This window comes from Scylla paramamosain, chromosome 27, assembly GCF_035594125.1.
Source record: "Scylla paramamosain isolate STU-SP2022 chromosome 27, ASM3559412v1, whole genome shotgun sequence".
Classification (NCBI taxonomy): Eukaryota; Metazoa; Arthropoda; class Malacostraca; order Decapoda; family Portunidae; genus Scylla; species Scylla paramamosain.
In genome coordinates, this window is record NC_087177.1 from 15989409 (window position 1) to 16013826 (window position 24418).

The window sequence follows — 24418 nt, forward strand, 5'->3', positions numbered from 1 at the left end:
GCAGACGCACGCAGGAATGAGGCATGCACGCTGGGTGAGGAGGCTGCTGGCCCGAGCAACAGGTAGTGCATCAAGCAACGGCCGATAACGCAAGCAACAGGCGGTCACTGAAGGATGCGAAGATTAGGTGATACATCTTACAATCGCAAACTTCATTGATGAAATTATTGGTGCCTTAACTGTTCAGGATGTACGTATATCTTTTCCTCTTTTAACGTTCTTTGCCTTCTCTCGGAGATGTGCAAAGGTGTCACTAGTAATTTAGCAATCTGTCGATCTGCATGATGAAAAAATACACTTCATGACTCCACTTTTTGTGAACTTGTGTACTTATATATCTTCAGTAGAGCGGCAGGCATCTTTTTGCTGTGTCCTACTATTAGTCCGAGTTTCATGAAATTTAGGCCCATAATCACCCATCGAAACTTGTTGGAAAAAAAAGTACACACACACACACACACAAACACACACACACACACACACACACACACACACACACACACACACACACACACACACACACACATATATATATATATATATATATATATATATATATATATATATATATATATATATATATATATATATATATATATATATATATATATATATATATATATATATATATATATATATATATATATATATATATATATATATATATATATATATATATATATATATATATATATATATATATATATATATATATATATATATATATATATATATATATATATATATATATATACAGTTGAGTGTCATTGAAGAAGAGGGGATAGTTGTCTGGAAGGTTGTGTCGGGTTGATAGATGGAGGAATTGAGTTTTTGAGGCATTGAACAATACCAAGTTTGCACTGCCCCAATCATAAATTTTAGAAAGATCAGAAGTCAGGCGTTCTGTGGCTTCCCTGCGTGCTATGTTTACCTCCTGAAGGGTTGGACGTCTATGAAAAGACGTGGAGAAGTGCAGGGTGGTATCATCAGCGTAGGAGTGGATAGGACAAGAAGTTTGGTTTAGAAGATCATTAATGAATAATAAGAAGAGAGTGGGTGACAGGACAGAACCCTGAGGAACACCACTGTTAATAGATTTAGGAGAAGAACAGTGACCGTCTACCACAGCAGTAATAGAACGGTCAGAAAGGAAACTTGAGATGAAGTTACAGAGAGAAGGATAGAAACCGTAGGAGGGTAGTTTGGAAATCAAAGCTTTGTGCCAGACTCTATCAAAAGCTTTTGATATGTCCAAGGCAACAGCAAAAGTTTCACCAAAATCTCTAAAAGAGGATGACCAAGACTCAGTAAGGAAAGCCAGAAGATCACCAGTAGAGCGGCCTTGACGGAACCCATACTGGCGATCAGATAGAAGGTTGTGAAGTGATAGATGTTTAAGAATCTTCTTGTTGAGGATAGACTCAAAAACTTTAGATAGGCAGGAAATTAAAGCAATAGGACGGTAGTTTGAGGGATTAGAACGGTCACCCTTTTTAGGAACAGGTTGAATGTAGGCAAACTTCCAGCAAGAAGGAAAGGTAGATGTTGACAGACAGAGCTGAAAGAGTTTGAGTAGGCAAGGTGCAAGCACGGAGGCACAGTTTCGGAGAACAATAGGAGGGACCCCATCAGGTCCATAAGCCTTCCGAGGGTTTAGGCCAGCGAGGGCATGGTAAACATCATTGCGAAGAATTTTAATACGTGGCATGAAGTAGTCAGAGGGTGGAGGAGAGGGAGGAACAAGCCCAGAATCGTCCAAAGTAGAATTTTTAGCAAAGGTTTGAGCAAAGAGTTCAGCTTTAGAAATAGATGTGATAGCAGTGGTGCCATCTGGTTGAAGCAGAGGAGGGAAAGAAGAAGTAAAGTTATTGGAGATATTTTTGGCTAGATGCCAGAAATCACGAGGGGAGTTAGATCTTGAAAGGTTTTGACATTTTCTGTTAATGAAGGAGTTTTTGGCTAGTTGGAGAACAGACTTGGCATGGTTCCGGGCAGAAATATAAAGTGCATGAGATTCTGGTGATGGAAGGCTTAAGTACCTTTTGTGGGCCACCTCTCTATCATGTATAGCACGAGAACAAGCTGTGTTAAACCAAGGTTTAGAAGGTTTAGGATGAGAAAAAGAGTGAGAAATGTACGCCTCCATGCCAGACACTATCACCTCTGTTATGCGCTCAGCACACAAAGACGGGTCTCTGACACGGAAGCAGTAGTCATTCCAAGGAAAATCAGCAAAATACCTCCTCAGGTCCCCCCAAATGGCAGAGGCAAAACGCCAGAGGCACCTTCGCTTAGGGGGATCCTGAGGAGGGATTGGAGTGATAGGACAAGATAAAGATATGAGATTGTGATCGGAGGAGCCCAACGCAGAAGAAAGGGTGACAGCATAAGCAGAAGGATTAGAGGTCAGGAAAAGGTCAAGAATGTTGGGCGTATCTCCAAGACGGTCAGGAATGCGAGTAGGGTGTTGCACCAATTGCTCTAGGTCATGAAGGATAGCAAAGTTGTAGGCTAGTTCACCAGGATGGTCAGTGAAGGGAGAGGAAAGCCAAAGCTGGTGGTGAACATTGAAATCTCCAAGAATGGAGATCTCTGCAAAAGGGAAGAGGGTCAGAATGTGCTCCACTTTGGAAGTTAAGTAGTCAAAGAATTTCTTATAGTCAGAGGAGTTAGGAGAGAGGTATACAGCACAGATAAATTTAGTATGAGAGTGACTCTGTAGTAGTAGCCAGATGGTGGAAAACTCGGAAGATTCAAGAGCGTGGGCACGAGAGCAAGTTAAGTCATTGCGCACGTAAACGCAGCATCCAGCTTTGGATCGAAAATGAGGATAGAGAAAGTAGGAGGGAACAGAAAAGGGGCTACTGTCAGTTGCCTCAGACACCTGAGTTTCAGTAAGGAAAAGAAGATGAGGTTTAGAAGATGAGATTGAAAATTAGGAGATTAGGAGATTGAAAATTAGATCTTAGACCGCGAATGTTGCAGAAGTTAATGAAGAAAAAGTTGAGGGGGGTGTCAAGACACTTAGGGTCGTCGACAGAAAGGCAGTCCGACCTGGGGACATTTATGGTCCCCTCCCCAGATGGGGACTCCGAGGCTGGTGTAGGAGTCGCCATGATGATTTAAAAATTTTTTGAGTGAAGGGTGTGTGTGTTACTAGGTGCTTGTAGTTTTGTGTGGAGGAAGAGAGTTGTCTTTAGAGGGCAGGCTGTGACTGCCCCCTTGTGTTGTGAGACACAAAGGGAAACGTTCAGTGAGGTCACAGCTGGGTTTAATGATAAGTTCACAGCACCCCCTGAACAGTGCTTTAGACCTCACTGGGAGTAATTATCGTTTCGGCAGGTGTCTACTGCCTCCTCCTATATATATATATATATATATATATATATATATATATATATATATATATATATATATATATATATATATATATATATATAAATATAGGAAAAATATAGGAAAAAATACAGTAATAGGAGTCAATTCACCTCTAATGCAGTACTGTGTGGATGCTGCAGGACAGTTATGAATGATTCATTAGGCACCGCTACTCCTGCGCGTGGGTCTTGTCAAAAACGGATATATATATATATATATATATATATATATATATATATATATATATATATATATATATATATATATATATATATATATATATATATATATATATATATATATATATATCCGTTTTTGACAAGACCCACGCGCAGGAGTAGCGGTGCCTAATGAATCGTTCATAACTGTCCTGCAGCATCCACATAGTACTGCATTAGAGGTGAATTGACTCCTATTACTGTATTTTTTCCTAAGTTTTGAAGGAAAGATCAGAATAAAGGGCAGAGCGCCTCATCACCACGCGACGTCCCTCAGGTTGCTCCTCTTCAAGCCCGATAAGGGAAGATGTCTACCGCCGCTCCTGTCGTCACCGCCGTCACCGTCTCCAAAGATAATGGGAGCCGATAGCACACGCCCTGGCAGACAATGGCGTGGCTTCGCGTCTCTCATTGCTTCGTGACGAACTGATAATGATTTTTGTACATACATTTGCTGTAATCAGATTCTGCGGAAGACGCGATGGCTGTGACAGTTCGTAGCATCAATGTCTCTGTGTGTGTGTGTGTGTGCGCGCTCGCTCGCGTGCGTGCGTGCGTACTTGCGTGCTAATTTGCTTCGTGGAAGCCCTCCATACACTCCGCGTGACACACATGTCAACTGACAGCTGAGCCCGCTTGTCACATGCATCTTGGCCAGGGAAGGAAGCAAACACGTGGAGAGATGCCCTGAATGATGTGTCTGTCTCTCATTCTGGCAAGGGTTCCTGGAAATGGTTCACTTTCATGAACGGGAAAATTCACCCAGCACGAAGGGAACTCTTTCGTTTCATGCTGGATGAAGTGAAAATCACTTATTCTTCTGTCTAGAAAAATGTATATGAAAACTTAACCAAGCAGGAACTATAATTATTGAAACCCCCTTACCATGCCTCGTTACACACGAACTCTCTCAAAAGCTATTGAGAACCTTAATACATCATAATTTAAACTTACTGAGATCTCTTTTCTTATACAGCATGACCCACTAGTTATTTTTTTCTTTTTTCCATCCTATGACCCATTTTCCCGTTGTAAGAAAAATAATATCCCGCCTTCATGAGAAATTCGCCTCCTGACACTAGCTACTGTCACAGCGCAATGCTTCCCACAGCTCATGAGGCACCATAAAGTATGAAGTATGTTCTCACCTCATCACGCCGTTTTCACACGTCAGTCACGAAGCAGCCATGTCTTAACTTTGGATTAACTTGGCTTTTTGTATGCATCCATCTCTGCTTTATCCTCAGCAGAACCTACTCACTTTTTCTTAACTCCTTGCTTCTCGTATACATTCAGCCCTGCTTGTCCCCATCAGAAACTAACTATCTACGACGCAATATTTGTTCTTCTACGTAAGAGGAGGAGGCAGACGCAAAGAGGCTTCAAGTATACAGGCTAGGGGAAGAGTCGACGAGTAATACTTTACATCTTCTAAATCTGGCATCTGCAATCTCGTTCTTAATACATTCACTATATTTGCAGATCGAGTTCTTGTCCTGTACAAAGACACTGGATGAATAATGATAAATGGAAAGACGCCTCGGATGACTCTTCATTCCACTGGCCGTATCATCCTCCCCCCCCCACCCCGAAAAGTTAAAATGCTCTATAGTGAAGTGCACTGAGAGAAACAGAAAGAAAAACAAAGGTATAAGAGAGAGAAAAAAATAATAAATGAACTTCCAACGGTAAAGAGGATGGTGAAGCAGCAAAGAGGCCGAAGGAGCAAGAAAGAGAGAACGGATGAAAACATCGAAAAGGGAAGAGAAGTAGCCAAGATGTTACAATGTATGAGAGAGAGAGAGAGAGAGAGAGAGAGAGAGAGAGAGAGAGAGAGAGAGAGAGAGAGAGAGAGAGAGAGAGAGAGAGAGAGAGAGGTGCCAATGGGATACAGTGGGACAGTTCCAGTAGTGACTTTTCCACACTAATCACAGGCCTCTGGAGGGGAGAGGTAAGGAGAGGGACAGCATGACGTGGACGCGGCGGCCGACGTTCCATAGACTGGTTACGCAGCAAGAGCACGGCAGATAGAAGAAAAGTTACGAGGATTGCAAGATAATAATGATAATGATGATGATGATGATGATGATGATGATGATGATGATGATGATAATAATAATAATAATAATAAATAAATTTAATTAAATTAACATTCAACAAGCATTTAGGAATATTTCACGAATTTGCTTCGCCGTCTGTCTCACGTACACAGCTGAGCAAAGAAGCTTGGCACAGATAGATTGATGTTCCATGAGTAAGCGATTTGTTAAGACCCACACGTAAGGGAATAAACACAACACAGAGGTGTGGCGAGGAGGTTGGCAGGAGGCGGAGTGCGTTACGTGGAATCTTAGTGGATTATTGCTGATGGAAAGGTGGGCACGCAGCGGCTGGTGGACAGGCAAAGGACAGCAGGAATTTGTACAGGATAGGCGGGCGGGTCCGATCTGGTTGATTTGGTGTGCAACGTACAATTTTCCTTCAACTCCTTAAGGTGGAGCCGCCAGCAACCGCCTCGACAAGCCCGCCATTTTGTACTCATTTTCTGACATCACATTTCTATTTTTTTATTATCAACTAGTTGGATAATTTCTGCTCTTGTATCAGTGATATTATTATGCCATATCTATTGCCATGCCACAAGCCTCGATATGGCTACTACTTTGCTCTCATTTTCTTGGCACCTAATATATAAATCATTATCAAATCAATCTTTACTCAATAAGGTTCCTCATTTTCTCCCTTCTATCCATATTTTGTAATATTACTGCTGCTACACAGTCTGTTACCTGTCTTCATCTTGATCGTGAAGCTTTCAGTTTTAGTGTAAACCACGCTGATATATTGATGTCTTCTCGCTTAATCTCCTAAGAAGTCTCAATTTCCCGCCATCACCACCACCATCCCATCACCACCACTTCCCTCCTTTCCTTTTCACTTTTCTGCAGTTGCCCATCATCCACTCCTCCCCACCTGTTATCATCTCGCATCACACCTTTCACCTCTAAGTTCTCCCTCCTCGTCACCTCGCCCCATCACTCCCCTCACCTGTTCACCTTTGCCTTCCTCGTAACTTCCTTCTCTCGTATCTCTTATTCCCATCCGTGTCCACCTGTAAGTTCCTCTCTATGCCCTTTTTTCCTTGTCTCACCTTTTCCTTTATCCTCTTTTTTCCTTAGTTATAATGATTCTCTCTCTCTCTCTCTCTCTCTCTCTCTCTCTCTCTCTCTCTCTCTCTCTCTCTCTCTCTCTCTCTCTCTCTCAGCTCCTCTACAACGCCTTCCTTTTTCCAGGATAATCCCTTCAAATACTATGTATTACGATATACATTAATTTATCAGTAAAATGTCTAGATAAACGACGAACGAGCGTTGCTACACACACAGCGCACAACATCCACCAAGAGTATCTCAGCATCGCCTAGTCAAATAACCGCCAACTTTAACTCGATATATCTCAAAACATTTCACGTGTCGAAGACTTGTTAAACGCATCATTCGATAGTACATTTGATTTTGTGTCTAATGGTATGTCTCCGATCTCACTGAAATCGTACCTTAATGGATGAAAATTTCTGAATACTGACCATATATTTATTTGTTGTATCACTCGTAGCAAACTTACTATTGATTACAAGAAGACCAATGTGGTCTCATTTTGAAGCTTGAGATCTATACCGTGTCAAGAGATGTTTAAAATAATAGACGAAAAATGCAAAAACGATGGATTAGAAATTAGTTAAGTGACGCGTGGAGACACCCAACGTAAATCAAACTCTCTGTAACTCAAAATTTCGCGAGACAAAGCTCTGTTCTATAAAGTATTACATAGAAAATTTAATTATGCCTGTAATGTTATGTGTTCGCTTTCAGTGAGACAAAATTTAGTGGATTAAAATTGCAGAAAATTGAGCCGATCTTTTTAAAGTTTCAACCTGTGACATACTCAAGCCCAGCAATAATAAATTTTGTGCTTGCTCATTCATATAAACATTGCTGACCCATATTAATTACTAAATTCCACCTCGATCAATCTATTCATTCATGAGCTGCTTTGAGGCGTTTGCGTATGTACAGTGAAAATCCAGACGTGACATGCTTGGTGGGTTACGGCAGGATAAAGGGTGGGCACGTAGCGACTAGTAGGCAGGCATGAAGTTTCAACAGAATTGGTTGAGTAATTACTGAAAAATAATTTATGAGACACCCTTCCACTTTTTACAAGTTACTCCACCCAACAGAAATGATGAATAACACATAAAACGGAAAGAGTTGTGTTATCATACTGTGTGAGTTTTCTTGTGAGGAACCACGTAGCTCCGGAGGCATAAGCTTGTGGATAGTATACTCGTAAGTGTCGGAACGGGTCGCCCAGTCCTAGATCCACCCACTTTCGCTCCGATTAGAAAAAAAAAAACTTTTTTTTTATAAAAGAGGGGATTTATTTCGAGTATAAGGATGGCAACATCTTTTTATATGATAAAAAAAAAACAAAAAAAACACGTAGTTTAGGTTTTGAAATCTTACGTGTTTCACTAGAATTATGGGAATTTTTATTGCCTAATTCATAAAAAATGCTTTAAATCCTTCCTTGTGTGCGCTGGTCGTTGCGTAGATGGTGTCTGCGTGTGTGGCCACCGTTGTACAGTATGTAGATGCGGTGCGTCTCTTGCACACACACACACACACACATATATATATATATATATATATATATATATATATATATATATATATATATATATATATATATATATATATATATATATATATATATATATATAATTTTATTCTTTATTTCAATTTGCCTGTCAGCCTCGCCCATGAATTTATCGAAGCTCTTCTTCATCGCCTATCATATCTATCTGCAAATTCATCGAAGCTCCTCGTGAAACCTCTTGTAGTAATCGCACTCACTTCTTGTCTACTTGTCGTTTCCCATTCCTCCACGGCCATATTTGGCACCTAAGTATTGCTTGATAATATTTCAATTCATCCATCTCAAGCTGCAATATCTTGATCACCTTCGTCAAGGCTTCTTTCCACTAACAATATACTGAACACATTTACAAAGGTAACATCGTTGTTGACAGGATACGAGACTCGCTCAACCACCCACCCTGCCATGACCTCCCTCAACAGTAATAAAACGTGTACCATAGCTTTCTAACTTCTGTCCCACGAACATTTCCATTGAAATCTTTATATTTCCACTCTTTCCCACTCATCTTAACCCAGTAAAATATAAAAACTACACTAGAGGCATTGGTATAAATGTCACCTACTATAATATAAAGCTAACAAGAAACCGTTTGGAATCTTATGACACATAAATCTTCTCATTTTTGAGATTTTCCGTTACAATGATACAATCAACAAAAGGAAGGAAGCTGAGATTGTCATTTATTTCATCATTCACTCACCCTCTGAGTATGGAACTCCGCATAATATCCAACCTTGGTGACCTTTTCATTCTAACCTCTAATACGTAACCTCTACCCTCCCCTCCCGTCCCCCCTCAACCACCACCACGCTTCTTGCACCTACCTTTTTTGTTTTGTTGTGTGTGTGTGTGTGTGTGTGTGTGTGTGTGTGTGTGTGTGTGTGTGTGTGTGTGTGTGTGTGTGTGTGTGTGTGTGTGTGTGAGTGTGTGTGTCTGTGTGTGTGTGTGTGTGTGTGTGTGTGTGTGTGTGTGTGTGTGTGTGTGTGTGTGTGTGTGTGTGTGTGTGTGTGTGTGGCTCCTATGCCTGGCAAGCAGAAGACAGGTGTTGGGTTCTGTTGAGGTTGAGACATTTTTTCCTGGTAGAGGATCTGAATATGATTGGGAGAACCAGATTCTGAATCATCACAGCTTCAGTGCTCGACGGTGGAGGGTGCACACGGCAACATGTTCCATGATGGAACTAACTGACTGTCTTCAGCTTCTCTCTCATTGCCGCAATGTTGCATCTCTTGCTGTCTTCTACCGCTATTTTCATGCTAACTGCTCTTCTGATATTGCTAACGGCATGCCTCCCCTCCTCCCGCGGCCTCGCTGCACAAGACTTTCTTCTTTCTCTCACCCCTATTCTGCCCACCTCTCTAATGCAAGAGTTAACCAGTATTCTCAGTCATTCATTCCTTTCTCTGGTAAACTGTGGAACTCCCTGCCTGCTTTTGTATTTCCACCTTCCTATGATTTGAATTCCTCCAAGAGGGAGGTTTCAAGACACTTATCCTTCAATTTTTGACTACTGCTTTGGACCCTTTTATGGGACTGGCATCACAATGGCCTTTATTTTTTTATTGGATTTTTGTTGCCCTTGGCCAGTGTCCCTCCTACATAAAAAAAAAAAAGAAGTTTCCTAGCTCATGGCAGGGGACCGCCTCGTGTGGCCCGTCTTGTCTTTTGTTGCAGCTGCATGTCTGATGTAAACACTCGCTTAGATCGGATCACCCACGAACATAAACATATCTAGTCGACATGAGGAAAAATATCGTGTAAACTAATGGAGTGGTGACCGCATCCTTCTAGTGCTATTCTGAGTGACAACCGAGGCCCACCACCAACAAGGTAATCTTCCCCTCATCTTTATATTATCTCTCTCTCTCTCTCTCTCTCTCTCTCTCTCTCTCTCTCTCTCTCTCTCTCTGGGGACGAATATAAATCCCAGCACACATTTTCGTAGTTTTATGCTTGGACGACCAGGTAGGCATCCTTGATTCATCAGTCTCTGTCTTCTCGCTCCTCCCACAATGTTCTCTTCGTTGCTGATAAACACTTGTATACTCGGACTGATGAATTACATAATAATCAGGCTGGTGGCGATCCAATGGAATGCTGTGCAGCAAGCTTTTGTAGCAGTAAGTCTTCTACAGGAACTTCAACCTTACACGATATTGTTCCTACAGTTTCAGAATCAAATATATACATACATTTTTTTTTATAAATTTTTGTTGGTAATGAAGTCACGAAGGTTAGTCGTTTCATTACAATGGTACATAACTTTGTCTATTGTTGCATAACTGCTTAACTTTTCATATGCATTATTTTTTACCTGAAAATGTAAAAGAAAGAAACAACCACCCACACATCACAAGTGCTGGGAGGCATTCACTGACGGCTGCCAACATGCCATGCAAGATTCGACCCTGAGCTGAGACAGGAGGCGCATAAACCAGTCACGTATCCATTCTCCTTCCTGAGTGGTTGGCACACCTGATCCGGAAACACTGTAGCGAGTCCTAAGTTGCGCTGAGAGTCGTGCCTCGTGGAGTGGGGCATTTTCTTGCAGCAAAATCAGGCCAATGGAAGAAGTCATCCAGAGATGAAGTTCTGTTTTGTGTGTGTGTGTGTGTGTGTGTGTGTGTGTGTGTGTGTGTGTGTGTGTGTGTGTGTGTGTGTGTGTGTGTGTAATTCACCAAGGCCTTTTTTTTTTTTTTTTATGTAGGAAGGACACTGGCCAAGGGCAACAAAACTCTAATAAAAAAAAGTGCCCACTGAGATGCCAGTCCCATAAAAGGGTCAAAGCAGTGGTCAAAAACTGATGAATAAGTGTCTTGAAACCTCCCTCTTGAAGGAATTCAAGTCATAGGAAGGTGGAAATACAGAAGCAGGCAGGGAGTTCCAGAGTTTACCAGAGAAAGGGATTGAATGATTGAGAATACTGGTTAACTCTTGCGTTAGAGAGGTGGACAGAATAGGGGTGAGAGAAAGAAGAAAGTCTTGTGCAGCGAGGCCGCGGAAGGAGGGGAGGCATGCAGTTAGCAATATCAGAAGAGCAGTTGGCATGAAAATAGCGGTAGAAGACAGCTAGATATGCAACATTGCGGCGGTGAGAGAGAGGCTGAAGACAGTCAGTTAGAGGAGAGGAGTTGATGAGACGAAAAGCTTTTGATTCCACCCTGTCTAGAAGAGCAGTATGAGTGGAACCTCCCTAGAAATGTGAAGCATACTCCATACATAGACGGATAAAGGCCCTTGTACAGAGTTAGCAGCTGGGGGAGTGAGAAAAACTGGCGGAGACGTCTCAGAACACCTAACTTCATAGAAGTTGTTTTAGCTAAAGATGAGATGTGCAGTTTCCAGTTCAGATTATAAGTAAAGGACAGACCGAGGATGTTCAGTGTAGAAGAGGGGGACAGTTGAGTGTCATTGAAGAAGAGGGGATAGTTGTCTGGAAGGTTGTGTCGAGTTGATAGATGGAGGAATTGAGTTTTTGAGGCATTGAACAATACCAAGTTTGCTCTGCCCCAATCAGAAATTTTAGAAAGATCAGAAGTCAAGCGTTCTGTGGCTTCCCTGCGTGATATGTTTACCTCCTGAAGGGTTGGACGTCTATGAAAAGACGTGGAAAAGTGCAGGGTGGTATCATCAGCGTAGGAGTGGATAGGACAAGAAGTTTGGTTTAGAAGATCATTAATGAATAAGAAGAGAGTGGGTGACAGGACAGAACCCTGAGGAACACCACTGTTAATAGATTTAGGAGAAGAACAGTGACCGTCTACCACAGCAGCAACAGAACGGTCAGAAAGGAAACTTGAGATGAAGTTACAGAGAGAAGGATAGAAACCGTAGGAGGGTAGTTTGGAAATCAAAGCTTTGTGCCAGACTCTATCAAAAGCTTTTGATATGTCCAAGGCAACAGCAAAAGTTTCACCAAAATCTCTAAAAGAGGATGACCAAGACTCAGTAAGGAAAGCCAGAAGATCACCAGTAGAGCGGTCTTGACGGAACCCATACTGGCGATCAGATAGAAGGTTGTGAAGTGATAGATGTTTAAGAATCTTCCTGTTGAGGATAGATTCAAAAACTTTAGATAGGCAGGAAATTAAAGCAATAGGACGGTAATTTGAGGGATTAGAACGGTCACCCTTTTTAGGAACAGGCTGAATGTAGGCAAACTTCCAGCAAGAAGGAAAGATAGATGTTGACAGACAGAGCTAAAAGAGTTTGAGTAGGCAAGGTGCAAGCACGGAGGCACAGTTTCAGAGAACAATAGGAGGGACCCCATCAGGACCATAAGCCTTCCGAGGGTTTAGGCCAGCGAGGGCATGAAAAACATCATTGCGAAGAATTTTAATACGTGGCATGAAGTAGTCAGAGGGTGGAGGAGAGGGAGGAACAAGCCCAGAATCGTCCAAGGTAGAGTTTTTAGCAAAGGTTTGAGCAAAGAGTTCAGCTTTAGAAATAGATGTGATAGCAGTGGTGCCATCTGGTTGAAATAAAGGAGGGAAAGAAGAAGAAGAAGAAGCAAAGTTATTGGAGATATTTTTGGCTAGATGCCAGAAATCACGAGGGGAGTTAGATCTTGAAAGGTTTTGACATTTTCTGTTAATGAAGGAGTTTTTGGCTAGTTGGAGAACAGCCTTGGCATGGTTCCGGGCAGAAATATAAAGTGCATGAGATTCTGGTGATGGAGGGCTTAAGTACCTTTTGTGGGCCACCTCTCTATCATGTATAGCACGAGAACAAGCTGTGTTAAATCAAGGTTTAGAAGGTTTAGGATGAGAAAAAGAGTGAGAAATGTACGCCTCCATGCCAGACACTATCACCTCTGTTATGCGCTCAGCACACAAAGACGGGTCTCTGACAAGGAAGCAGTAGTCATTCCAAGGAAAATCAGCAAAATACCTCCTCAGGTCCCCCCAACTAGCAGAGGCAAAACGCCAGAGGCACCTTCGCTTAGGGGGATCCTGAGGAGGGATTGGAGCGATAGGACAAGATAAAGATATGAGATTGTGATCGGAGGAGCCCAACGGAGAAGAAAGGGTGACAGCATAAGCAGAAGGATTATTATTAGGTGCTTGTAGTTTTGTGTGGAGGAAGAGAGTTGTCTTCAGAGGGCAGGCTGTGACTGCCCCCTTGTGTTGTGAGACACAAAGGGAAACGTTCAGTGAGGTCACAGCTGGGTTTAGTGATAAGTTCACAGGACCCCCTGAACAGTGCTTTAGACCTCACTGGGAGTAATTATCGTTTCGGCAGGTGTCTACTGCCTCAAGAGAGAACCTGCAACCACTAGCCGTTACCCTCGCAGAACGAGCTCAGACCTCATTATTACCTTACACACCCCGTCTCATTGGTCAGGGGGACAGTAACTGCCCCGCTTGTCAGCAGAAAAATCCCAGAGGTGACCAGCCTTTAGTGGGGTTTAAACCTACATCAGCCATGGCAGCTGGCACACACTCGGCCCCTTAATCACGGAGCCACGAGGCAGTGTGTGTGTGTGTGTGTGTGTGTGTGTGTGTGTGTGTGTGTGTGTGTGTGTGTGTGTTGTGAACCAATTTCTTCATATTATCTTACAGGAGCACGATACAATGAATTCTGCCAGTACATTCCCTGCTGGGTGTGAGCAATGAACAATGCAGCAGTTGTCATCCTTAGACAACCGTAGCTGTGTAGGGTACACAGTGAAGGTGCCATTACACAAGGGCACAAGGCACGATGCGCCAGATGTTGAAAGGTAAGTTGAGAAAAGGTGAAGCCCATTCATGTGACAATGTGGTGAACAGGAATGTCAGACAATAAGACTTCCCGAAATTGCGACGAGTAGTGTCGTTTTGGGGGTGAGAGAGAGAGAGAGAGAGAGAGAGAGAGAGAGAGAGAGAGAGAGAGAGAGAGAGAGAGAGAGAGAGAGTGTGTGTGTGCTTGTGCTTCCTGGACTAAGTCTTCCCTTGGCTACACTTGGACTGAAGAAGTCCAGCTCACACAAACACACACACACACACACACACAGACACACACACACACACACACACACACACACACACACACACACAAACATACATGTTGCACTCTTCGCTGCGCTGAAGGCCTCTGTTTGATAAAAGAACATAAAACAGGAATCCTCAAAACATACATAAGGAAGTCACAAGAGTAACTGTAAGTAAGCCTCGAACAGAAGCTTCCACTTCCCTCTTTTAAGAAAATATACATATACACAGATATTTTTTATGCAGTTTAAACATAGTGGTTTACAGGAAGTGAAGAAAAATGTAGCTCACCTCTCCTTGTAGGAAAATCTTGCTATGAATATAATACAATTCCCCAAAAATGCTGTCCTGAAGCAATTCTTACAGGGTCTTGCTTATCCAGGACTTCCCCGGCCTCTCGCCGTGTTCCCTCACACGAGGTCAGGGATCAAACAATAAACGAACACCATTAAAATGAGTTTGGTTTTGTGGTCTGATAATGACTTTGAATTTAAATAGCAAGAAAATAAGATATTCACAAATCGCTGCAAGTTAGAAACCAAGTATGGAGCCTTCAATTCTTCTTTCGTAGTTCGACGATGTCCTGAAATTGATGGACTATAATTTATCAGGCAAGTATACAGTGCTGCAGCACTGCAAGTGAGATATGCAGGTGCACTTCCATGAATGGAGTATGCTTCACATGTCTGGGGGGGTTCCACTCATACTGCTCTTCTAGACAGGGTGGATACAAAAGCTTTTCGTCTCATCAACTCTTCTCCTCTAACTGACTGTCTTCAGCCTCTCTCTCACCGCCGCAATGTTGCATATCTAGCTGTCTTCTACCGCTATTTTCATGCTAACTGCTCTTCTGATCTTGCTAACTGCATGCCTCCCCTCCTTCCGCGGCCTCGCTGCACAAGACTTTCTTCTTTCTCTCACCCCTATTCTGTCCACCTCTCTAACACAAGAGTTAACCAGTATTCTCAATCATTCATCCTTTTCTCTGGTAAACTCTGGAACTCCCTGCCTGCTTCTGTATTTCCACCTTCCTATGACTTGAATTCCTTCAAGAGGGAGGTTTCAAGACACTTATTCATCAATTTTTGACCACTGCTTTGACCCTTTTATGGGACTGGCATTTCAGTGGGCATTTTTTTTTTTTATTAGATTTTTGTTGCCCTTGGCCAGTGTCCTTCCTACATTAAAAAAAAAAAAAAAGGAAGGAGGCTCCTTACCCCGGTGACTATAGATTCATCTCCATAACCTCGGTTCTGTCTAAGATCTTTGAGCGCCTGCTGGGGAAGCGTCTCACCCGTTTTTTAGATATTGATAAGGTGTTGCATCTACTCAGTTTGGTTTTAGAAAAGGTCTCAGTACTTCTGATGCTCTTGTTTACATAACACACGACATTCAAGTTGCTCTTGATGCTGGTTATGGATCTAGACTAATTTCACTTGACTTTAGCTCTGCATTTGATCGTGTTAACCACAAGGCCTTCCTGTCTAAAGTCAGATCTCTTGGCATTGGTGCCCGCTTCCATCAAATTATTTCAGAATTCCTAACCGATAGAAAGCAGCGTGTGTCTGTTGATGGTTGTTTCAGTTTCTTTAGTCCAGTTATATCCGGTGTTCCGCAAGGAAGCGTCCTGGGACCTATTCTTATTATTTACACATTTGACATGTGGTGTGCGATTGAGTCTGATATGGTTGCTTATGCTGACGACACCACTTTATATGCGGTAATCCCTTCCCTTCAGGATAGACAGAGAATCGCTAATGTTCTCACTCGTGATGTCTCAAGGATTATGTCTTGGTGTGATCGGTGGGGTATGAAACTAAACCCAAGTAAGTCCCACAATATGGTTATTAGTCGATCAAGGACGCCTTTTCCTCCTCACCCTGATATTGTTGTCAATGGAGTGCCAATTCCAAATTGTTCCTCACTGAAGTTGCTTGGAGTCACCCTTGATCCCAAACTCACTTTTGAGTTGCACTTGCGTTCACTTGCGTCGTCAATCTCACGAAAAGTTGATTTATTGCGTAAGTGCAGTCGGATGTATTCCTCTGATGATATTGTCAAAAGCTGCTTTCACTCTTTCATACTGCCTCATTTTGAGTACTGTCATTCTGTTTGGATTTCTGCAGCTGAGTCTAACTTAAAACTTTTAGATAGAGCATTCAACCAGATTAAATTTCTTCTCCCTAATCTTGAGATTAAACTTCGGCATCGTCGTTTGGTGGGTCACTGTCTTATTACTTCAAAATTATGTCTAATGTCAACCACCCGTAGCACCGTCATTTGCCTGCTCCCTTAGAACCGGCACGTGCTACAAGACACTCCGTGAGCCTGAACGACCGTGCCTTATCTGTAAATCGATGTAATACATCACAATTTTTCCGGTGTTTCATCCAAGCGTCCGTCAGACTTTGGAATACGCTTCCTACTGAAATTGTCAATGCTAGTAACTGTGAAACTTTTAAAAAACTTGTGAATACCTTTCTTCTCTCTCAGCACTCTACCTACTAGATCTCTCCAAATCTTCCTATTCTATGCTAACTTCCTGTTACTAAACCTTCAGTTATCAGTGAAGTGCCACCCACTGGGCCTTTGGGCTTATGCATTCGTGCTTTCCAGTGGGTCGCCTTCGTTGATTCATATAGAAATAATAACAATAATTGAAAGGAGGGAGACTGGCAGGCAAAATGAAGACAACAGTGGCTTAGAGTGGACAACTCTGACGGGTGTGCGGTTTATCACGTGCTTATTTTTTCCTCCTCCAGTTGTCCTTTATATCTCGCGGTGACCTGACTGGTTATAACGAGAGAGAGAGAGAGAGAGAGAGAGAGAGAGAGAGAGAGAGAGAGAGAGAGAGAGAGAGAGAGAGAGAGAGAGAGAGAGAGAGAGAGAGAGAGAGAAAGAGAAAGAAAATAATGAATCGAGAATCCATCGTTGTAAACCGTTGATCGGCGGGTAGCATCAAAGCATAGAATTATAGAGATCGAATGAAATTCAGCAGCAGCAAAAACTTGAGTAGCTTAATGACTCCTGCAGACCTTATAAGGGGAGTGAAGGGGAGGCTGGTAAAAAAATGCATTCCTACAGAACTCGACTCACAGCCCGAATAAGGAGCTCTTGTAGGAAGTGAGCATCACCGCCTTCATTTATTACAGCATTGCTTCGCGTTTCATCTATCAGCGTGTCAAGCCATATGTCACCAGATCAGAAGGCAACCAGAATGCAATACGGACAGTGCAGCTCCAGGTCCTTCCTTCCATTTTCACACATTAAAGCTAAAAACAGGCCGCCGTAACTAGAAGAGAGCAAGCTGACCGCTCATCTTCATCACACTATACGACACCTTTCCTTCCAGCCATCTTTTTTAACTTCCTGACTAAATCTACCTGCCTGTCGTGCCGTGGTGACTCGATCTTTACACCTGTGCTTAGGTACACACACACACACACACACACACACACACACGCGCCACCGCAACAACAACAACAACAACAACAACAACAACAACAACAACAACTACTACTACTACTACTACCTACTACTACTACTATTACTACTACTACTACTACTACTACTACTACTACTACTACTACTACTACCACTACTACTACTACTACTACTACTACTACTACTACTACTACTACTACTGCCAAATGATCTACAAAGACTATGGTGATAGTAAGCACGACGTAGCGTTTGTGTTATCGCCTATGCTGGCCAAAAAGAGTGGAGAGTATCGTTTAAAAAACTGCACGAATTATTGCCATAACACTAAAACTGAGAGCGCTAAATTTACAAATTTACTCTCCCTACCAAGGTAACCTCACGTGGACAAAGAGGAATTCCACCGCATGTTGCAAGATGTCCTCGAAAATGTAAGGTATAGAGAAAACATTACAATTATGGGAGGCTGGAATGCTCATGTGAGCACGGAGAGAAGAGTTCCAGAGAACTTTAGATTTTTAGGGTATCATGGCATTAGAGAAAACAAAGAAGGTAATAGAATTTTGGATTTCTGCTCTACAGTCCCTCAATAATGAATACCTTCTAGAGACACCAAAAATCTCAAATGGATTTGGTACAGGTGGAATAATGAGCACCAAATATGCGCATAACTTTCTATGACTGACATGTTTCCTAACAACAAAAAGTTACTCTGCGACGTTAAAGTTATCCCATCCCACCAAAATCTGTAGACGGGGACCATAGACCGTTGATCGCAAAACTGAAACTGAAGAAGCCGAATATAAGAACAAAACCCGGAAAAAAGAGACTAACTATAGAAAAGCTGAATGAAGCTTAAAGTTATTAAGCAAATTGTAGAGAAAATTACAAAAGAGGCACAGAGATTGATACAGTGTAATATATATGGTATCATAGAGGAATAATGGAGAGAATTTAAGCAGACAATACATGATACAAGCTGTGAAATACTTGGAATGAAGATGGTGAAAACAACGAGAAAGAAGATAACCCTTTGGTGGTGTGATAGGGTGAGAGAAGCAGTGAAGGAAGAAATGAGATGCTTTAGAAAATGGGTAAAAACTAGAAGTGCTTTAGATCGTAAAAACTATACACACGCACGAAACAGGGTAAAAGTTAAGATATATAAAAATGAAAAGTGGATGCAAATAGAAGAAGGTCTGCAAAGAGGTGTTAATGGCACCAGAAAGCTGCTGTATAGTGCGGTGAAGAACTATAGAAGAGGAAACACTGATGCAGTATATTCAGTATCAGATAGAAATGGACATAGCGAGATGATTGAGAGAGTACTTCGAAGAACTATTAAATGTGCAAGAAGATGTAAATGGTGACCTTGGACCAAATGTAAAAGGTGAAGAGTACATGGGACGGGGGGAAGATGAAGAGGAGACCTCGGTAGACGAAGTGAAGCGAGCCTTGAAACTAAAGAACTTGAAGGCAGCTGGCGAAGGCGGTTTACTAGTCGAAGTCATGAAAACGGGAGAACCAGAAGTTGTACAAGGTTGTTCAATGCAGCTTTCAGAGAAGAGAAAGTACCGGAAGATTGGCAACAAGCAGTTATATGTTCTACATAATATAATATTAAAGGAGATAGGACAGACTGTACTAATTACTGACGCATATCACTGCTCTCCCATATTAGTAAATTATATGAATGAGTTATCAAGCTCAGGATTGGAGCAGCAGTTGAAAACAAGTTGAACAATTGTCAGTACGGATTTAGACCTGGAAGGATCACAACTGACTTCACCTTTGCCAAGAAGATACTACTACAGAAAAAATGGGAGTGGGACAGATATATATATATATATATATATATATATATATATATATATATATATATATATATATATATATATATATATATATATATATATATATATATATATATGTTATTAATCTAGAAAAAAAGCTTTTGACAGAATAAACTTCAAAAAAAAAAAAAAAAAAAAATGGCGCGTTCTGGAAGATCATTATTATGGTATAAACTTAAAATTGATGAGTTCTGAAAAGCATGAATGACATCTGTTGTGACCGGGTTAAATGTGACGACTTGATGAATGATTTGAGGTGAGGAATGGAATGCGGCAGGAAGGAGTGCTGTCGCTGCTGCTGTTCATCGTCTACAATTCTACATGGACATATGCGTCAGGGATATCATGCAGTATACAAAAGAAGAAACATTTGTCTATGCTGATGATGTTGCTGTGATGGTGGAGTTTTCTGGTGCTCTCCAGAATACAGTGCAAGAAAGGTGGCAGAAAGGAATGGAGGAAAATGGTATGAAAATAAGAACAGCAAAAACTATGCTGATGGAAGTGGGTAGAGATTTAGAAGAGGTAATTGTCCAATATAACGGAGAAAGACTGAAAGACATAGAAAATGTTGTATATCTCGGTATCAATATAAACTAATAGATTTTAAATGAAACTTAAATTAATCGAAGAACTCAAAAATACAACGCAAACGTTAATGCATTATATCCTGGACTGAAAGACAAAAATGTGCCCACTCAATGTAAAGTCATAATTTTTAGTAGGTACAAATACTTAAGCTAATGTTATTATATGGTTCTGAAGACTGGATATTGACTAGAAGACCGGAATCCAAGATGCAGGCGGCTGAAATGAGAGTTTTGAGACTGATCAAGGATGTTACTAGAAGAGTCAGGATGAGCAATGTTCAGATAGCGAGATTTGGGAGTCAGGCCAACACTGGAAGAAGTGGACAGAAAGACTGAGATGGTGTAGACACGCAGTGAGAATGGAGAGGATAATAAAGTGAGGAAGATCATGAAATGGATACCAAGAGGCAAACGACCAAGAGGCGACCCCAAGAAGAGGTGGAGGCAAGGGGTGGGGAAAAGTCTTAATAGAAGAGGAAAAGTTCTGAGAGAAGTGCTAGAAAAAGAGAGTACGAAGGCCGAAAATGATGGAGGAGTTTATTTAGTCCGGATGTCATCCAGCTCACAGGATGAGGCCCAACTGGCGTCTGGTGAGAAGACGACTACTACTACTGCTACTACTACTAGTAGTACTACTAGTACCACTGCTAATAATAATAATAATAACAACAACAACAACAATGATAATAATAATAATAATAATAATAATAATAATAATAATAATAATAATAATAATAACAACAACAACAACAACAACAACAACAATAACAACAACAACAACAATAATACATAAATAAACAAAACATGAGCGGCTGCAACTCCCTCTCCCCACCGAGACCCGGATTTGCGGCGGGGCAAGCTGGTTGACATGAGTGAGGGGTGAAGGGCATCGTGGCTGAGTTTTGCTCTTCCAGGCAGGTCAAGGAAGATGTTGTCTTACTATAATAAAATATACAGATTGGTTCTCTTTCACCAGTAGTTTCTCATTCAAGATTTTTTATCTGTTTTGAACTAAATTGCCAAGAAAAATAGTAGCCAGAATTATTAACATCATTTATTTACATAATTACCTTATCTTTCATGTTTAAAAGGCTGGAAAGTGGCTCACAGGTAAACTTAAGGAGTTGCCAGTGTGGTGACGCGGTGAACTGCCCTCTACTGCCAGTCCGTAACCATGACAGGGCCTCCATGACTTATGTCACATGTTGTGATCATAAGAAAAAAAAAATGGCGACGTGCATGTTTAACTTGACCTCGCGTCTTGACAAGGAGACGAACGAGTGCAGGAACCAACACACTCTTTGGCCACAGTTCAGCTGTTTGATTCTGCACGTGACAGGCATCTCAGTCTGTCGGGCATCACCTTACCGACTCTTACGTCATCATCGTCAACAACAACAACAACAGCAGCAACAACAATTATAGCAGCAGCAGCAGCAGCATCAGCAGCAGCAGCAGCAGCAGCAACAACAACAACAACAACAACGACAACAACAACAACAACAACAACAGCAACAACAACAATAAAGATGAAATCACGTTATTGGGTAATACTTAGTCATCATAAATTTAGTGATCAAAAGTGAATGATTTCTTATCTCGCAAAGCGCCACTGTGGCATCCACATCTCACATAGAGCGACCCTCCAGCGGTCAAATAGTCATCTAATGAAGTGGTGTTAATTATTCACACTAGCGCTTTACAGAATAAAAGTGATAAAGATAATAAAGCAGTAAGCCATGGTGACGTTGCGTTTCTTAAAGATCATAAAGCAGTAAGTGACGTTGCGTTTCTTAGCGCCCCTCAATGGCAATAAAGCATCACAATACTGGAAATATAACTGTTTACCAATATATTTCAGTACAGAGATAAAAAAAAAGTACTGCAGGTGTTTCGCTGCGTTGAGAATGAGCCGTTTGTCGGTCCTGAGTGATTGCCTTTAAATCACGAAGGGGAAGAAAGCAATGAAGTTTAGTAATTAATTACAGACGATCCATCATGTGCCCAATCAGTGGTTAACTCGGATCTTATCAATAAAACAAGGATGGAGGAGTGATTTGAACGCGACTTCTATATATCACACAAACAAACCATAAACTAATCATAAAAGGTTCTAGGGCAGTTCATTCCTGATAGTTACAATTATTTGTAAGTGAACAAATAAATATAAGTAATTTTTTTTTTTTTCGAGTCGAGAAAGCGACAGTGATTAACAAACACGGTGAGTAACAAGCGATCAGGCTCCAGCCGCGAGTGACTTGTGTTCCCCGCCCAGGTCGATACTCTTGCCTACACTTGCAGCAAATACCAAACTGGTCTACTTAATTTGAAAAAAATAAATAAATGTTTACAAAGGTAAGTAAAAATGAGCTGCAAATTGCCAGCTGGTGTAATTCAAGGTTCACCAAGATGGTTCTCTCTCTCTCTCTCTCTCTCTCTCTCTCTCTCTCTCTCTCTCTCTCTCTCTCTCTCTCTCTCTCTCTCTCTCTCTCTCTCTCTCTCTCTCTCTCTCTCTCTCTCTCTCTCTCTCTCTCTCTAGCAATCTTGGAGAATACAGCGATGAACTCAAGAAAACATTGTAGAAAGAACACCACTAGTCTTGTTTTAGAAAATGGACATCATAATGTCACTTATTCTGAAGGCGTGTCATTTATTCTAAAGGAACGAGCCATTTGAGAGAGAGAGAGAGAGAGAGAGAGAGAGAGAGAGAGAGAGAGAGAGAGAGAGAGAGAGAGAGAGAGAGAGCACATTATGTTAAGAAAATAAATAAAATCGAATAAAACAGCCTCTGATTAAATTTGATCTTCGATGAGGATTGGCTCGTGTCCCAGAATACCTCATGTTCATTAAAGCGGAGAAATTCTCTTCCAACCTAACTGTTAACATATCTAATGTTATAACTTCCCGGGAGAAGCAAGATCGCCAACAGGAAATCAGGCAGAGTGGCGACATCTGAGCCCACACCAGCCATGCCCAGTCCATCCTGACGCAACAATGAAGAAACACGGACTGACCTTTTTGTTGTTGTAAATGTCGCGGGCGTAGTGCCAGTGGTAGGCGTCCAGGGAGTAGGAGAGTTCAAAGGACGTCACCCACTCCTCGTCATCCCCTTTGCCCTGTGTCATGAGACCCGTCACCTGCAGGTAGTGAGGGAAGAGGTACTTCAGTGGTAAGGATGAGTAGGCATAACACTACTGGTGAACTTTTTGCAAACTGATAGTAAAAGGAGAGGAAATAAATGTATGGTAGGTCCGTCACTTGCAGGGGGTGTAGGGCGTGCTAGTTCAGATAATCAGCTCGATGGCCCCGGGCTGAATAAGCCACTTTGATATACATCACAGCCTGCCCACTAGCTAAGCCGTTTCCGGCTTAGAGCAGACACGCTAAACCTTGAACTACAACTTTGAATGATAAATCGTTTGTAACTGCACGATTTAGAGTCACATGTATTCCAATCACATGTGTTTACCAAAGTTATCGTACTAGCTATGAAAATCAGTAATATATACTCGTAAATGTTATAAATCATTGAAAGAGACATTAGCAGGTGGCTGAGGAAAGTAATCACAAACGAGTTTATAACTGAAAGTTGTAGTGAAAAGTTTGGCATGTCTGCTTTCGGTGGGAAACGGCATGATTGGTGGGCAGGCCGTAACGTCATCATTGTGAGTGGGGCTTATTTCGCATGGGTTCACTGACCTGATGAGCTGGTAAATATGTGGAAGGTAAGGGAAAGTATAACCGTATAAGCAAGTATGCTTTGAAGTGCTGTATCAGTACTGTGCTTATGTTATGTTAAGGTAAATAATAATAATAATAATAATAATAATAATAATAATAATAATAATAATAATAATAATAATAATAATAATTATTATTATTATTATTATTATTATTATTATTATTATTATTATTATTATTATTATTATTATTATTATTGATATCATCATATTCTAAGCTATGTATATTTTATTTTGTTATTTCGTTCTTATTTATTGAGTGACTGACATTATTATTCATCTATTCATATATTCATTTAAGTAGTAGGTAGTAGTTATAGACTTGTAGTGCTCGAAGTAGTGGTAGCATCAGCAATAATACACGAGGCTGCACACAAATAACAAAGACGGTTCGTTTTTCTCTTTCCCACAAGCGATGACTCGGCATTGAATTAAGCCTCGACCTCGAGTCTCCTACATGAAGGTACCAGGTCACCTTCGTGGAGGAAGTCCACTGTAAGCACGATG

General features: G+C 41.4%; 1 protein-coding gene across 4 annotated transcripts in view; it reads right to left on the minus strand.

Moving 5' to 3' along the window:
- LOC135114285 (lactadherin-like) overlaps positions 1-24418 on the minus strand; it is a 273601-nt gene that overhangs the window by 143655 nt on the left and 105528 nt on the right. For all 4 annotated transcript variants that reach the window (XM_064030172.1, XM_064030169.1, XM_064030170.1 and 1 more), the window contains exon 4: positions 23186-23308. In XM_064030172.1, coding sequence (XP_063886242.1) covers positions 23186-23308 — 123 coding nt within the window. The remainder of the gene's footprint in view (positions 1-23185; positions 23309-24418) is intronic.